This window comes from Pan paniscus, chromosome 7 (genome assembly GCF_029289425.2).
Source record: "Pan paniscus chromosome 7, NHGRI_mPanPan1-v2.0_pri, whole genome shotgun sequence".
NCBI lineage: Eukaryota > Metazoa > Chordata > Mammalia > Primates > Hominidae > Pan > Pan paniscus.
The window spans coordinates 61,397,000-61,415,318 of NC_073256.2; the positions used below are offsets into that span (position 1 = coordinate 61,397,000).

Genomic DNA, 18,319 nt, shown 5'->3' on the forward strand with positions numbered 1-18,319 from the left:
GTTCTCAATGAGCTATTGGGTACACCTCCCAGACGGGGTGGTGGCCGGGAAGAGGGGCTCCTCACTTCCCAGTAGGGGCGGCAGGGCAGAGGCGCCCCTCACCTCCCGGACGGGGCGGCTGGCCGGGCGGGGGGCTGATCCCCCCACCTCCCTCCCGGACAGGGCGGTTGGCCGGGCGGGGGGCTGACCCCCCCACCTCCCTCCCGGACGGGGTGGCTGCCGGGCAGAGACGCTCCTCACTTCCGAGACGGGGTGGCTGCTGGGCGGAGGGGCTCCTCACTTCTCAGACAGGGCGGCTGCTGGGCGGAGGGGCTCCTCACTTCTCAGACGGGGCGGTTGCCGGGCAGAGGGTCTCCTCACTTCTCAGACGGGGCGGCCGGGCAGAGACGCTCCTCACATCCCGGACGGGGCAGCAGGGCAGAGGTGCTCCCCACATCTCAGACGATGGGCGGCCGGGCAGAGACACTCCTCACTTCCTAGATGGGATGGCGGCCGGGAAGAGGCGCTCCTCACTTTCCAGACTGGGCAGCCAGGCAGAGGGGCTCCTCACATCCCAGACGGTGGGCGGCCAGGCAGAGACGCTCCTCACTTCCCAGACGGGGCGGCGGCCGGGCAGAGGCTGCAATCTCGGCACTTTGGGAGGCCAAGGCAGGCCGTCGGGAGGTGGAGGCTGCAGCGAGCCGAGATCATGCCACTGCACTCCAGCCCGGGCACCATTGAGCACTGAGTGAACGAGACTCCGTCTGCAATCCCAGCACCTCGGGAGGCCGAGGCTGGCGGAACACTCGCGGCTACGAGCTGGAGACCAGCCCGGCCAACACAGCGAAACCCCGTCTCCACCAAAAAAACACGAAAACCAGTCAGGCGTGGCGGCGCGCGCCCGCAATCGCAGGCACTCGGCAGGCCGAGGCAGGAGAATCAGGCAGGGAGGTTGCAGTGAGCCGAGATGGCAGCAGTACAGTCCAGCCTCGGCTCGGCATCAGAGGGAGACCGTGGAAAGAGAGGGAGAGGGAGACCGTGGGGACAGGGACAGGGACAGGGACAGGGAGAGGGAGAGCGAAAATGCTTTTCTTTAGGAATGTTGAATATTAGCCCCCACTCTCTTCTGGCTTGTGGGGTTTCTGCAGAGAGATCCGCTGTTAGTCTGATGGGCTTCCCTTTGTGGGCAACCCAACTTTTCTCTCTGGATGCCCTTAACATTTTTTTCTTCATTTCAACCTTGGTGAATCTGATGATTATGTGTCTTGGGGTTGCTCTTCTTGAGGAATATCTTTGTGGTGTTTTCTATATTTCCTGAATTTGAACGTTGGCCTGTCTTGCTAGGTTGGGGAAGTTTTCCTAGATAATATCCTGAAGAGTGTTTTCCAACTTGGTTCTATGCTCCCTGTCAGTTTCAGGTACACCAATCAAACATAAGTTTGGTCTTTTCATTTTGTTTATTTTATTTATTTATTTATTTATTTATTTACTTACTTACTTATTTTTGAGATGGAGTCTCACTCTGACACCCAGGCCGGAGTGAGTGCAGTGGCACGACCTCGGCTCACTGGCAACCTCCACCTCCCAGGTTCAAGTAATTCTCCTCTCTTGGCCTCCCAAGTAGCTGGGACCACAGTCTCCTGCCACCACACCCAGCTAATTTCTGTATTTTTAGTAGAGACGGGATTTTACTATGTTGGCCAGGCTGGTTTCAAACTCCTGACCTCAGGTGATCTGCCCGCCTTGGCCTCCCGAAGTGCTGGGATTAAAGGCGTGAGCCGGCTGGGCGCAGTGGCTCACACCTGTAATCCCAGCACTTTGGGAGGCTGAGGTGGGCGGATCACGAGGTCAGGAGATCTAGACCATCCTGGCTAACACGGTGAAACCCCATCTCTACTAAAAATACAAAAAAAAATTAGGTGGGTGTGGTGGTGGGCGCTTGTAGTCCCAGCTACTCGGGAGGCTGAGGCACGAGAATGGTGTGAACCCGGGAGGCAGAGGTTGCAGTGAGCCAAGATCGCGCCACTGCACTCCAGCCTGGGCGACAGAGCGAGACTCCGTCTCAAAAAAAAAAAAAAAAAAAAAAAGAGGCATGAGCCACTGTGTCTGGCCAGTATTTTCTTTTATGTCCTTCTAGGAATTGATTTTCCTATTCAAGGAGAAAATTTTAATTTAATCTGGTTGGTGGTATGTTTCTATTCATTTAATTCAATTTGTTTTCCTTATTATTTAGAATAAAACTCACATCCTTGACATAACTTATGAGGACCTAAGTGACATGCCTCCCCCATCCTGACCCCTGGACCTTGTCTTCCACTCCTTCCCCAGCCAAGTGTGGGGAAGGACCCTACTGTTTTTGGAGTTTATCAAGTGCACTCCTACCTGACGACTTTGCCCATGGTAACCTCTGTGTCGTATCCCCCCACCTATAACTGTATGGTCTGCCTCTTCATTCCAGGATTCTGCTCAGTTTTTGACTTAGCATAGAGGGCTTCTTTGACCATCCATCTAAAATACCAATCTTGGCCAGGTACGGTGACTCACGCCTGTAATCTCAGCACTTTCAGAGCCCAGGCAGGTGGATTACTTGAGGTCAGGAGTTTGAGACCAGCCTGACCAACATGGTGAAATCCCGTCTCTACTAAAAATACAAAATTAGCTGGGTGTGGTGGCACACGCCTGTAATCCCAGCTACTTGGAAGGCTGAGGCAGGAGAATAGCTTGAACTTGGGAGGTTGCAGTGAGCCGAGATCATGCCATTGCACTCCAGCCTGGGCAACAAGAACAAAACTCCATCTCAAAAAAATAAAGAAAGAAAAAGTAAAATACCAGTCCCGCTCCTCCAAAACCCCTATTACTTTTTCATTGTAGAATAAAAGTGCATTCAGAAAAGCATACCATATGTATATGTACATTTTAAAGGTAATTGTGAAGTGAACAGCCATGTAACATAGGTTGGTTGAATGTCACCAGCACCTACCAGGGCTTGTGTTTACCTTCTTGATCACAACCTCTTTCCTCACCTCCTATCCAGGGAAAACCATGATTCCCAGGTTTTTAAATAATTGTTTTCTTGTTTGTGTTGATAGTTTTACCACCTGTATGTTATCTAGTTATAGGATGTTTAAAATTTTATTTTCTTTCATTTGCTTCATTATTTGCTTTTTTCTGAGTTTGCTTTCATTGTTTTTGCCTATTTTTAATGTTGGAGACTTCTCAAATGTTTTAATGGTCCTTGGTTGGTTGTTGACATTTAAAAGTAAACCACTATCAAAAGCTGATTGGAATCTGAGTTGGGGGTGCTTTTGGAGTGGTACATTTCACTGTAGGATTGTCAGGCAGAGACCTGCCCATTTGTCTGCATATGAATCATTTCATGTGGGAACAGTCAGTTTCCGTATAAAGAAATCCTTCATGCTCCTTCCTGACGTAGGTATTTTGCTGCCAGTGTTTTGGGAATCAAGTGGAGTGAAGGTGGCTAGTGAGAATCTTACTGTTGGGGACATGAATTTATATTTAATCTTAGCTCTTTCTGGTGCCCCCTAGTTCATAACCATTTTAGTTCTACTTCTTCAAAGAGTATACACCTATTTCTTCTTGGAGTACTCAGGGTTTTTTTGTTTGTTTGTTTTGTTTTTTTCTTTTTTGTTTTTTTTGCTCGATGTACGTGCCACATACCAGAGTAGGGACTAAGTTGCTGTGACTCAAGATAGTTATGATTTAGGTATGGGAGGTAGAAATAGAAATTGGGAGTGAAATGGAACATAATCACTCTGTCCTTGGCAATGAGTTTCTGGTAATAACAAACTAACCTCGATCAAGTTTTTTTTTTTTTTTGGTCATATAAATGTAAATGCAATTATAATCCTTTTATCTCCATTCAGATTTTAGGACAGCAAATTAATGACTTTACCCTTCCTGATGTGAACCTTATTGGGGAGCATTCTGATGCAGCAGAGCTTGGAAGGATGCTTCAGCTCATCTTAGGCTGTGCTGTGAACTGTGAACAGAAGCAAGGTAATTTGTTTCAAGTTAGTGTTTGCATTTAAAATAATGAAGGAAAGTAATGTATATTTTATATTTTATATATAAATCACCAGTACCAACAGTAACATCTGTTTAAGGTCACCCCCAAAGAATGCCATTTTCTACAGTTTTACTAGTAATTTGTTTTTAAGCTTAAATGAATTTTGCACATTAAAATAAATTTAACTGGGGTGATATTTTTTCTTTTGTGCAATACCACATAATTCCTCGAGTAGATAACTACACTGAATGCAGTGAAATTTGCTGTTAATTTGACAACATCTACCTAATCTGGAAAAAATGAGCAGAGACATACAGCAGTTTAATAGATATTTAGGTCTGCCTTCCCAACATATATCTATAACAGATGCCTTCAGCTTCTCCTTTTTCTTTTTTTAGGCATATTGTATTTGGAAAACATTTGCAAGTTTGCCTCTACTGTGGGGAAAAAGAGAGGGAAGAGTATCATTATATGCAATGTTTAATAAAAATAAATTTTGAATTGGGTTTCGTACCCCAAAATCTGGCAGATACTTTTCCTTAAGAAATCACTCTCTGACTTAAATTTTAGATAGTGCCTTGACTATCTTTTAAAGGAAGGAATAGTATTACATATATCAAAATTGTTTCATTTATTTTTAAATAATTGTAAAACTCTTAGAAATACCACAGGAGGCTGGGTACGGTGGCTCATGCCTGTAATCCCAGCACTTTGGGAGGCCACGGTGGGCGGATCACTTGAGGCCAGGAGTTGGAGACCAGCTTGACCAATATGGTGAAACCCCATCTCTACCAGAAAAAAAAAAAAATTAGCTGAGTGTGGAGGCACACTCCTGTAATCCCAGCTACTCAGGTGTCTGAGGCATGAGAATCACTTGAACCTGGGAGGCAGAGGTTGCAATGAGCCAAGATCGCATCACTGCACTCCAGCCTGGGCGACAGAGCAAGACCCTGTCTCAAAAAAAGAGAAAAATGCCACAGGATATTTTGTAGTAACATACTCTGGCAAGAAAACATTGAAAAACCTGGAAAACCTTGGGATTAATTTTCACATCGATAAACAGGCTTGTAAAATTAATGGGGCCGGGCGCAGTGGCTCACACCTGTAATCCCAGCACTTTGGGAGGGTGAGGCAGGTGGATCACGAAGTCAGGAGTTTGAGACCAGCCTGGCCAAGATGGTGAAACCCCATCTCTACTAAAAATACAAAAATTAGCCGGGCGTGGTGGTGGGCGCCTGTAATCCCAGCTGCTTGCGAGGCTGAGGCAGGAGAATCACTTGAACCTGGGAGGCGGAGGTTGCATTGAGCCAAGATTGTGCCACTGCACTTTAGCCTGGGCAATAGATCAAGACTTTTTCTCAGAAAAAAAAAATAATAAAATAACTTAATGGTATCTATCACTGCTAGAAAAATTTCTCGCTAAGCATGTAAATCTGAAAACTGTCTTTTATTTTTTCCCATGTCCTTTGTATTGCAATCTAAAATACCCCATTTTAAGCTCCCAGAGCTGAAATGACCCAATATATTATATCATTATTATTACATTGAAATATGAGATTAAGAGCATGAGCTGCAGTGTGCATCAACCCATGAATTTCAACTCGTTTCCACCTCTCGCAGGCAATCTCAAGGACTTGGAGTAGATCACTTAACCTCTGTATTTTAGTTTTTTAGTAAAATAGAGATTCATTATAGTACCTACCTCCTAAGGTTATTGTGGAAACTAAATGAGATCATGTATATAGAACAGTACAGTGTCTTGCACATAGTAGTGGTTCACAAAACATTAGTTATTACTAGGAAACATGAAAACATTATAAGTTTTACATATAGTATTTTATTTTATTTTATTCTATTTTATTTTATTTTTTCGAGATGGAGTCTTGCTCTGTTGCCCAGGCTGGAGTGCAGTGGCATGATCTCAGCTCACTGCAGCCTCCACCTCCTGGGTTCAAGCGATTCTCCTGCCTCAGCCTCTTGAGTAGCTGAGATTACAGATGTGCACCACCATGCCTGGCTAATGCTTTGTGTTTTTAGTAGAGGCAGGGTTTCATCATGTTGGTCAGGCTGGTCTCAAACTCCTGACCTCAAGTGATCCACCCGCCTTGGCTTCCCAAAGTGCTAGGATTACAGGCATGAGCCACCACCCCAGCCTATATATAGTATTTTAAAACATTTTCATTCAGTTATTTTATTGTGTGCTTTTGTGAACTTTAAGGTAGCCGCAGTTTTTAAAATGTCATTAGGTGGTGTTCAATGATTATATTTATTTTATCAATAAATAGAATGTAAATTAGTAAAACCACTAACATAGAATTAGAGAAGGCTATTCTCAGTAAGTTAACTTTTAATTTACAGCTTTTGTTAGTTAAGTGTATTTTTGTGTGTACAGCAAGTCCAAGTTGACAGATTTGAACTTTGTTGAAGTTACTTGAAGACCAGCTTTGATATATAGATAATAATATAATTAATATCTTTTTTATAGTTCTTCCAAAGTGCTTATCTAATCTTAAATAGCTTTTTTTCTCTATTGACAACTACTGATTTGCATAGAAATCACTTGTTTTCTAAAAGCTGTAGTTCAAATTTATTATGCAATAAAGCAGATAAATTTTACCTTAAATTCATTTTCTCTTCTATATTCAATTTATTTCATAAATATTGAACTTATACATTACTAGGGGCTAGGAACACAGTGTTAGAACAGACAAGTACCTGCCCTCAAGGAACTTGAGCGGAAGGACATTAAATAATGCCACAGATACCCGTATGATGAACGCAGAGGTGAGTGTTCCTCAGCTGCAGCTTAAAGGGGGACAGCCTGGGTTTGGGGTCAGGGAAGTTATTTAAGCAAAGCTATGGAAGACAATGGGTTAAGAGTAATGTAAATAGTAGAAGCTGAATGTAGGAAAGACCTAGGTTATCTCTGAGGAATTAAAAAACCCACCACACTATAATTGGAGTATAGTGAGAAAAGGATGAAGGAAAATACGGCAGGAGATAGGGGCTAATATAAGTGATGACAGCACAGTATGTTACTATTACTTATGTTGAAGACGATGGATTTTTTTTTTAAGCCCAAAGGTTTTTTTCTTGTTTCCCCACTGTTTACCCCTTATAGTGCAAAACAGATTTCTATTAACTTGTTGTTTGTACTTTTTTGGTGTTCCATGGTAAGTTTAATAATAGCATTATTTTCTTGAAGTTATGACTAATTTTATTGGTCTCCAATTCAGTATTTTTTAAAACAATATATTTCTTTTCTCTAGCCCCATTCCTATTTTATCATACCATTTTCTCTTTCTTTCTTTCTTTTTTTTTTTTTTTCTGGGACAGATTCTCGCTCTGTCACCCAGGCTGGAGTCCAGTGGTGTGATCTCGGCTCATTGCAACCTCTGCCTCCCAGGTTCAAGCAATTCTCCTGCCTCAGCCTCCTGAGTAGCTGGGATTACAGGTGCACGTGCCGCCATGCCCGGCTAATTTTTGTACTTTTAGTAGAGACAGGGTTTTACCATGTTGGTCAGGCTGGTCTCGAGCTCCTGACCTCATGATCCGCCTGCCTCGGCCTCCCAAAGCTCTGGGATTACAGGCATGAGCCACTGCGCCTGGCCACCATTTTCTTATAGGTAAATTTTAGTTTGCTTATTCAGTTTAGCTCAAGAATTAAATATGGAATTTTCTGCAGTTGTGATCTATGTATATTCCTGGAGTGTCTAACAAGTGTTCTGTCAAAGATTAGAAGATTGGTATACCTAAGATTTGAGACATTAAATCTCTAAGTAGATGCTTCGATTTTAAGGTGAAAAATAGAAATTATTTAATTGAAGTTGATTGATATCAGATAATAACTTCTTATGTATCCTTTTAGGAAATTCATTTACTTCTGGAATTCTCCTAATATGTAGGGGGTCTTTGGAAGTGCACAACTGTTGAGAGTCAGCTAATTGTATTTACTACAGAATAGGACTAGGAAAAGACAAAGATGTTACCTATATGCATATTCCTGTGGGAAAGAAGATAGTCAATTATAATATTTATTGAAGTTCTCACTCAGACCAAATGTTCTGTATAAACACCTAGATTGAGTTTCCCCCCAAAATTGTATAAATGATGGAAACTTATTGAACAAAATTTTAACATCTCATTTGTCTAGATTTAGGACATCCTCTGCTCTCAGGAACATAGTAGAGTGCTAAGAATCAAGTACATGAGTGTCTGAGTGGTTAAATATTAGCGGTCACTGCATATTTATGGTATATAACGTAAAACTCACTAAAGCAGTTCTGCTGTTTACTACCTGACTCGCTTGGGATGAGATACTTAGCCTGTGTTGTTGTCTGCAAAATAAGGATGTAAAAGCTGGTTGTCATGAGGAGTGAATGAAATTGTGTGTGTGTGTGTGTGTATGTGTGTGCTTTGTACTCCATAAAGCAGTGTACAGATTAAAAGAGGCTTATGTTTAAATGTGTTTCCTAATTAGAAGAAGTGAGGAGCATCTGCTAGGGATGTTGACTCAGTGCACATTTGTCTTGGCTATCTTACTTCTCAAATTGGGGCAAATAAAATGGTGGTAAGTTTGAAAAAACAAAGATTAGTAGTAGAAGACACACTAATAATAATTATTTATTATTTCCCTTCTCTCTGGTACCAAAAAATGGTTTTTACAGACTAGGAAGCTGGGACTTGTAAGTGTTATGTGACTTGCCCAATACTTCCTACCTGTGAGAAGCTAGACAAGGACAAAAATTCATGTTTCTTCCACATTTAAACTTAATACTCCCTGTGATAAACTATGCTGTGAATTTTAAACAGTGAAGGCTTCAGGATAAGCTACCTCACATAGCAAATCTCATTCTCCAGCATTGCCTCATAGACACACACCCGGTAATAGCACATCATTTGTATTTTGGACTTTTAAAGATTCATAAATTTTTTTATTTAAAAAACTGTACAGTAATTTAGTTCTCATCATCATTTTATCATTTAGCATTTTACGGTGTTCGCGGGGAAGGGCCTTGACGTGGCAACACCGCTTCTTAACTAACGCTTCCCCTCTCACACCTACTAACCCCTCACCCCTCGAGTCCACTGTTATTTCCTTCACTTTCAATAGGCTGTCATTAAATTCTCCTTCCCCATTATCAGTGCCACTGCTTCTTCTCTTCCATGTTCACAGTCTTACTTTTAGAGCTGTTTAGTCATCCTACCTATGCTGGTTTCTCCATAGCCTTTGAATTCTGTGTTTGATACTTTTGAACAGAACATCTAAAAGCTCCCTTTCTGTATTCCAACACTCATAGGGTGATTCTCATTAAGAAAACAAAACCAAAAATTGAGCTCAGACTAAAGGAATTCTTTTTTGACTAAATAGTGATTAAGTTATGATATTCCTGTTGGCCTAAGAACAATGCCTATGATTTAGTTGTGTTATGTATATTTGTACTTATAACCAAACAATCGATTGGGTACAAGTAGCCTTAGGGCAATACTTCCTTAAAAACATGTTTCTGATAAACTAAAGCTTTAGCATTAACCAGAAGTCATAATTTAATAGTATTGTAAAAATACCTCATTTATTTTAAATCCTGTGTTGGGTAGAGGATTACAGTTGTCATTTCAAATACATGAATCTCTTGTCAAAAGAGTACTTTGACAGTTTCATGGTAAGACCCTTTCATATACTACCTCAAGGAGTGAGATTTTTATTGTGCATGTTGTTTGGATGTATGGGGTTGGAGAGGTAGGTTGAGCCTAAAATTTCCTAATTACTTTACTCTTTTACGTGTTTCTTATTGCAAAGGCAAGAAATTGTTTTCAAGTTTGTCATTACTAATAACAAAGAGATCTTTTTGTTTTTTGGCAGTGGTGAGGATGAGATTGATGGAGTTGCTGCTTTAGCTTATTGGAGGTGTGGATCATTTTATTTTTTGTGTTTGACCGGTCAAGTGACTTAGTGAGAAGGGGGAAGTAGTAGAACAAGGAGTTCCATCTGTAACTGTGAACAGTCAATTGTGATAACTCACTACCCTTAGACCAGTCAATAATTATTTTAAAGCCTGGGATTATACAATATTTGTTTAACTATGGTATCAATTTGTAACTTAAATTCATCTCAATTCTTTGTCCTAAGCAGCTCTCAGTTTCATTTTTTTTGTTTGCTGTAGAAGAAAATATTAAGCCAGGCTGGGCACGGTGGCTCACGCCTGTAATCCCAGCACTTTGGGAGGCCGAGGCAGGCGGATCACAAGGTCAAGAGATTGAGACCATCCTGGCCAACATGGTGAAACCCGGTCTCTACTAAAATACAAAAATTAGTTGGGTGTGGTGGCGCACGCCTGTAGTCCCAGCTACTCGGGAGGCTGAGGCAGGAGAATGGCGTGAACCTGGGAGGCGGAGGTTGCAGTGAGCCGAGATGGCGCCACTGCACTCCAGCCTGGCGACAGAGTGAGACTCCGTCTAAAAAAAAAAAAAAGGAAATATTAAGGCAGAATAATGCAGCACGTTGATGTCACATAAAAATAAAGCACAGAGTTCAAAGCTTTTTTTTTTTTAACTGCATAGCAAAGAGTAATGTGAAAGATAATTTTTAGATTTTAGAAAAAAGTAATACAGAGATTTTTCCATCTTGGTTTCAGGCTTTACCATTTCATCGTTTTACATTGGCACATACTCATGCCAATATTCCATTCTCGTGACCTGTAGCTGTAGCCTCAACTTTAGAAGGAATGTTGAAAAGGCAAGAAAAGATCTTAAGGAAAGATAAATAGTGTGATTTTCCGACTTTACCAATACATTTAATGGTGTATGTGGGATTCCTAGGAGGAATCAAAACACAGGGAAACGACTTATAAGAATTTATGAAGTATGAGCCTTGATTCCCTTGACCATCTTTAACTTGAACAGTGACATTCCAGATTGTTCTTGTTTTCAGAGTACATCCAAGCCATTATGATGATGGAGGAATCTGTTCAACATGTTGTCATGACAGCCATTCAAGAGGTATGTTGGAGCTTCATGCTTATAGTTTATGAAAAATTAAAGGAGTAAACATGAGTATGAATAATACAAGTGGAAAATTTTAAAAGAGATTCTCCTGCTCATTTTTAAAGAGTTTTTACTTTGCATTTATGATATAGCTTCTCTTGTTTTTATTCTAAAAAATCATACTCATTTAAATTTTCCAATTTTATTTAAATCTTAAACATTTATTTTGCAGGTATAGATATAACTATTCCTAAATTTTTTTTTTTTGAGACGGAGTCTCACTCTGTCACCCAGGCTAGAGTGCAGTGGTGCGATCTGGGCTCACTGCAACTTCCACCTCCTGGGTTCAAGTGATTCTCCTGCCTCACTCTCCCGAGTAGCTGGGACTACAGGTGTGTGCCACCACGCCCAGCTAATTTTTTGTATTTTTAGTAAAGATGGGGTTTCACTTTGTTAGCCAGAATGGTCTTGATCTCCTGACCTCATGATCTGCCCGCCTTGGCCTCCCAAAGTGCTGGGATTACAGGCGTGAGCCATCACACCCGGCCAACTATTCCTAATTTTTTAAAGTGCCCTTAATGAAATAGTAATAGCAGACTAATTCCTAAAGCTAATAATAAATAATATCTATTATTTATTTATTTATTTATTTGTTTGACCAAGTCTCACTCTGTCGTCCAGGCTGGAGTGCAATGGTGTGATCTTGGCTCACTGCAACCTCCACCACCCAGGTTCAAGCAATTCTCCTGTCTCAGCCTCCTGAGTAGCTGGGACTACAAGCACATGCCACCACGCCTGGCTAGTTTTTGTATTTTTAATAGAGACAGGGTTTCACCATATTGGTCAGGCTGGTCTCGAACTCCTGAGCCTCAGGTGATCCGCCCTCCCCAGCCTCCCAAAGTGCTAGGATTACAGGCGTGAGCCACGGCGCCCGGCCAAATAATATCTATCTTAAACCAGCAGTCTTCCTCACACTTAACTGGTGGTTTCCTGTTTGGCAGAAAATGGATCTTCACCTCCAGCCATTCCCAAAGCAATTTCTAGATGAATATTTACGTTTTAAATGTAAAACATAAAACTGTAAAAGTAAAAATAAAACAGAGACTAATAGCTGGTCAAGTTCAGGATGTGAGAATGTTTTTAATCATAAAAGCAGTGGAAGAAACCCTTAAGAGAAATAGAAAAGCGTATGCAGGACATGAATATGCACCTAACATAGAAAAATACAGAAGACAGGCCGGGTGCGGTGGCCTCACACCTGTAATCCCAGCAGTTTGGGAGGCCAAGGTGGGTGGATCACAAGGTCAAGAGATTGAGACCATCCTGGCCAACATGGTGAAACTTCGTCTGTACTAAAAATACAAAAATTATCTGGGCATGGTGGCACATGCCTGTAGTCCCAGCTTCTCGGGAGGCTGAGGCAGGAAAATTGCTTGAACTTAGGAGGCAGAGGTTGGAGTGAGTTGAGATCGCACCACTGTACTCCAGCGTGGCGACAGCGAGACTCCGTCTCAAAAAAAAAAAAAAAAGAAAAATACAAAAGAAAAACATGAAAAATATTCAATTAAATGCAAATTAAGATGAAATTGTGCTTAAAAAATCTTGCAACGACTTCTGACACCAACTACCCAAAGTTGGGCCAAACTTCACAGATTTAAAGGCATCACTCTCCACAGACTGCCTACAGTTCAGACACCAGCTCCAGGCTCAGGGGTCTCCAGGCCACCCTGTCATCTGACCAACTGCCTACAAATTCAAGGATTCCCACTATCCCTGTACATTGTGTAATTTACTAGAACAACTCACAGAAGTCAGGAATGATAACAGCTTTATTACAGCAAGTGGATACAAATCAAATTAAATGCATTTCTGGATTGTTAAGTTTCTGTTAAACCAAAAAATGCATAGGGTGAGGTCAGGGAAGGTCCCAAATGCAGTTTTGTTTTGTCCCCACCCCATGGTAGCAATATGCAGAGTATTGCCAACCAGAGAAGCTTACCTGAGCCTTTATATCCAGATTCTTTGTTGGGGTTTCATTACATGGGTATGTTTGATTGAATCAGTGACCATGATGTCCAAATCAATTTTCAGCCTCCTTTGTTTCCCAGAGATCAGGCCGATAACAAAGCCCCAACCTTCTAATCACATGATTGGTCTTTCTGGAGTGGCCAGCTGCCATCTGGAGTCATCTCCTTAGCTTAAACTATCTAAGGGCCCACTGTGAATAGCAAAGACAACTCCTATCTCTAGGGAAATTCTTTATTACCCAGCAAAGCTTTTAAAGAGTTCATTGGTTTAGCAGTCAGCACTGATGGCAGGAATGCAAACTGGTATATCTTTTAAAAATGTTATCCCCTTTTATATCATATAAGATTAGATTGGTTATGTTAAAATACCAAAACTACAGTTACCCAAGCAAGATATGAGTTTAATTTGCTCTCAAGTGGTCCTGGGTTGGTGTGGAGGCTCTATAGTCATCAGGAACCCAGCTTTCTTCCATCTTGCTGCTGTGCCGTTCTTAATGCATGATTCCCAGCTAGTGGTGCAGTGCTGGCTTTCACGTTTATATTTCTAGCCAGCAGAAAGGATTGAGGAATGAGTTATCCACCTCCTGCAAGTAAATTTGCAGGAATTCTCACTCCTGTTAGCCAGATATTACCCACCTAGCCACATGGGGGAGTCTGGGAAATGGGGTCCTTATTCTAGATAGTCATGGACCCAACCAAAATTCCAGGCTTCTGTTACTAAGCAAGAGCAGGGAAAAGAATAAGAGGACCGCCAACCATTCTGCCTTAGTGTAGTTGATCCTGTAATTCTACTTTTAGGAGTTTATCCTAAAAAAAAAAAAAAAAAAAAAGTAAAATACGGCCAGGCGCGGTGGCTCATGCCTGTAATCCCAGCACATTGGGAGGTTGAGGTGGGTGGATCATGAGGTCAGGAGTTCAAGACCAGCCTGACCAACACAGTGAAACCCTGTCTCTACTCAAAATACAAATATTAGCCGGGCGTGGTGGCACGTACCTGTAATCCCAGCTACTTGGGTGGCTGAGGCAGGAGAATGGCTTGAATTTGGGAGGCGGAGGTTGTAGTGAGCTGAGATTGCGCCACTGCACTCCAGCCTGGGTGATAGTGCCAGACTCCATCTCAGAAAAAAAAAAAAAAGTAAAATACAAAGATACATAATAGTAGTCATAACAAGCATTTATCTAGCATCTACTATATACTAGATTGGGCTGTGAGTAAGCAATTTCCATTTGTTAGCAAATTCCATTTAAATTTCTGTACACTTGCAAGTAATGCCTCTGAATTTATACTTAAAGTGGTTAAAATGGCAATTTTTGTTACGTATATTTATCACAATATAAAGGAAAATTCACTACAATCCTGTGAGGTGTATGTTATTGTCTTCATTTTATAAAAAGAAACAGAGAGTTTGAGTAACTTGCTCAGGTTCGCATAGAAGTAGTGACTGAGATAGCACTCAGGTCTAAGCAGTGCAGAGCCCATACCTACAACCATTGTGCCGTATCCCTTCAATATAGTGTGCTTCAGTATTATTTCCTAGTACTGAAGCATTAGAAATAACTACCCAGTAGTAGGGCAATGGATAAATAAATTATGGTATACCAGTATACTGGCATATTACATAGGCATTGAAGCATATCTTTGAAAAATATTTAATGACATAAGGGAAAGCTCATATTAGGTTTAAAAAGGTAGATAGAAAGCACATGAACAATATTATGATCCCATTTCTGTCAAAAATAAAAATTAAGATGAGGGAAAACAAATAAACTTGCTTAATGTTAACTCTCCAAATAGCTGAATTTTCTTTACCCTTTTCTATATTTTTAAATTTTTCTATAATAACAGGTGGTATATCTATAACCAGGAATGTTTTTTAAATTAAATCTGTGACCAAGTGACTTTCTATGAACCTATCCCAAAGAATTATTTAAAAACTCAGACCAAGACTGGACACAACAATGTTTATCAAACTATTTTATATTAACAGAAATATGAAAACAATGTATATCCATTAGTAAGCTAGTGTTTAAATTGTGGTATGTCCATATGATGGAATATTACATAGTTGATAAAAATGTGTAAAAGGGTATCTTAGGACAGAAGGAAAAAATTTTAAATGTCAAATGACCAGAACAAGATATAAAGTTGTATGTAAAAGAGAATCCAAATTAGATTTTTAATATGTCTATTATTTGCATATTCATTTAGCAAATACTTATTGAGTACCCAGTATGTACCAAGCACTGTAGTCAGCACTAGGGATACAACCATGAAAAAGATAGACATGGTCTCTTTCCTCACAAAGCATAAGTCTCATAGGAGATGCTGGAAGAGATGGAGTTGAAAGCACAGTTGCGGATTAGCCTTGGGTGAGAAGAAGAGCCCTTGTGTTGTAACAGAAATGAAGAAAGGAAGGGGTGGGCATGCCTGTCACTAAGTTTGTAAATTAGGGTATGGGAAATTCTTATCTGAAGGCAAGATAGTCTGATGATGAGTGTGGGTGAGTTGGTGAGGTTCGAGAAGCAGGAACAGTGTGGAATAATCTCTGATGAAAATGAGGCTGCTGGCTGGGGAAAACAGCTGTGCTTTTTGAGTAGCACTGAAGGCCCAGTTGAGATTGGGAACTTTATTAATAGTGACACCAGTTTTGTGGTTTTTAAATTTCTTTTACCCTCTCAATACAGTTGACCCTTAAACAACACAGGTCTACTTTTATGCAGGTATGTATTGCACAGGTCTACTTTTGTGCAGTTCTTTTTTTACAACCAAACACAGATGGAATATACAGTCTTTGCAGGATGTGAAACTCACATGTACAGAGACCAACTTTTCACATAGGGAGGTTCTGCAGGGCTGCCTGTGGGACTTGAGTGTGTGTGCATGTTGGTATATGCCTGAGTCCTACAACTAGTTCCCCATCTATACCGTGGGATGACTTTAGCAGTCAGGGTATAGGTAGCATATAGGCAGTTGTAGCTGGATTAATCTTGGATTGAGATTTTTGCCAGTAAGAAAAAATGAGGTAAGAGGAGAGTAGAGAATATTGACAAAAGTCATAGAAAGACATGAAATCTAGAGAAAATAATTGATTAAACAAATGAACCTAGGAATCGAAAGTAGGGGGGGCAATGGTAGACAATGTTAGCAGAAGAAACAGGAGTAAACTTCAGGCAGGCAAAATCAACTGCGTTCACTATCAAGTCTGAGCTAAGTGAGGAAGAAAGTGAAATGATGGGCTAAGACTGAAAGACAAGAAGAAAGTACAGAGGGGTGGGGCCTAGAAGTCTTCCTGATGTTGAGGAACAGATAAAATTTAATGAGAGGCCTACAATGAGAGATGGTTGTGCTCAGAGTAGGATACCTAGATTTTTATTGAGAGCTGTTGCTGGAATCACAAGATCTCAACAGTACATCCTTTTGCCTCTTTTTCTTTTAAGAGATGTGGTCTTGTTACATCGCCCAGGCTAGAGTGCAGTGGCTATTCCCAGGTGTGATCACAGTATTCTCCAACTCCTGGGCTCAAGCATTCCATCCACCCCAGCCTCCCGAGTAGCTGGAACTAAAGGACGCTTACCACCACACCCAGTTATACATCCCCACATTACTGATTGTCCCTCTCCCTTTTGTCTTTAAAACAGAATATAAGAAGAAAACAATAGAAGACTGGGGCCATTTGAGTCTCTCCCTGACAGTTGTCATAACCAGAATTCTGTTCCCTTCTCCCCAGAGATCCGGAAGATCTCTGGATCTTCTCTCTTTGCAACATACGGGTTAGGGCATCAGTGTGTGTGTGTGTGTGTGTGTGTGTGTGTGTGTGTGTGTGTGTGTGTTATCATTAAACATTAGCCAGTAATTTTCGCTAATACTGATGTTGTCCACATTTATTCTTTAGAAATAAATAGTATTGCTATTTTTAGTGAGAAGCCACTATTTTTAAGTATGTAGCCACATTTTAATTTTAATGATTTGTCATTTTTGTGATAAGAATAAGTAATACTAGATTCTTATTACTAGGCTTGCGGTGAAAATGAGCATCAGAATTTAGACCTCTAATTCAATTTATTATTTTATTTACTTTTTTTCTCTTGCCGTGTCTTATGGTGCTGATAGCCCTTTAATTTTATTTATTTGTTTATTTTAATTTTGTTTTTTGTTTTTTGTTTTTTGTTTTGAGAGGAATCTCGCCCTGTCACCCAGGCCAGAGTGCAATGGCACCATCTCGGCTCACTGCAACCTCCGCCTCCCAGGTTCAAGTGATTCTACTGCCTCAGCCTCCTGAGTAGCTACGATTACAGGCAGGCGCCACCATGCCCAGCTAATTTTTGTATTTTTAGTAGAGATGGGTTTCTCCATGTTGGTCAGGCTGGTCTTGAACTCCTGACCTCATGATCCGCCCACCTCGGCCTCCCAAAGTGCAGGGATTACAGGCGTGAGCCACCGTGCCCAGCCAGCCCTCTAATTTTAAATGAAGGCATTCATTATTCTGGAGTGGGGACAAAAAAAGTTCCGGACTCAGAAGCTTTAATGCAAAGTGTTTTACATGCATGTTTTCATTTTAATTTTTATATTTCTATAGTGGCTGGGTATTCATTTTCTTATGTTAAATATTTTATGTAGAATGTCTTTTTTGCCTCATAGTTATAATCATTTAAATCTTGATTTCAGCTGATGAGTAAAGAATCTCCTGTCTCTGCTGGAAATGATGCCTATGTTGACCTTGATCGTCAGGTATATAATTTTATATTGTTTTTATTCATGAAAAGGTTGAAAAGGATAAGCATCAGATGTTAATGAGAAGAATGGGTTAAAATTGCTTTTTATTATATTGGTTTAATTCTTTATATTTTACCTAAAATTTTAAGAACATAAGCTGTTTTACTAGTGGAATTTACACATTTATAATTAAGTTTATAATTTGTAATAAAATGCATTTGCAATTAAAATGCTGTTGCATAACCTACTTTGAAATAGGTTAATTTTTTTAGTTTAGTGTGACTCCTGTTTTCTAGTCATGAATTTTTATTTTTCTGTTAGTGATATCAGTGTGCCACATTTAACACAATAGATGTTACAGCTTATGATTATATGAATCATAAGAATAAGTTCATGTCATTTTCTTGTAAAATGAAATATACAGTTGTCATTTTCTTGGAAAATGACATGTCAAATTCCTGGAAAATGACATGAATTTATTTTTATGGTTTGTATATAATGCAAAAGATACTTACCTTTTATTTCCTTTTGTCAGTTGAAGATGTCTTCTCGATCCCACCCCTCATTTCTGTGAAGTAGTGAATAATT

General features: G+C 40.5%; 1 protein-coding gene across 4 annotated transcripts in view; it reads left to right on the forward strand.

Annotated features, from left to right (window-relative positions):
- The window catches only part of HOOK3 (hook microtubule tethering protein 3), a 133,311-nt gene that overhangs the window by 42,513 nt on the left and 72,479 nt on the right, over positions 1–18,319 (forward strand). For all 4 annotated transcript variants that reach the window (XM_034966029.3, XM_034966031.3, XM_055116525.2 and 1 more), the window contains exons 5-7: positions 3,864–3,996; positions 10,938–11,005; positions 17,684–17,746. In XM_034966029.3, the coding sequence (XP_034821920.1) occupies positions 3,864–3,996; positions 10,938–11,005; positions 17,684–17,746 (264 nt within the window). The remainder of the gene's footprint in view (positions 1–3,863; positions 3,997–10,937; positions 11,006–17,683; positions 17,747–18,319) is intronic.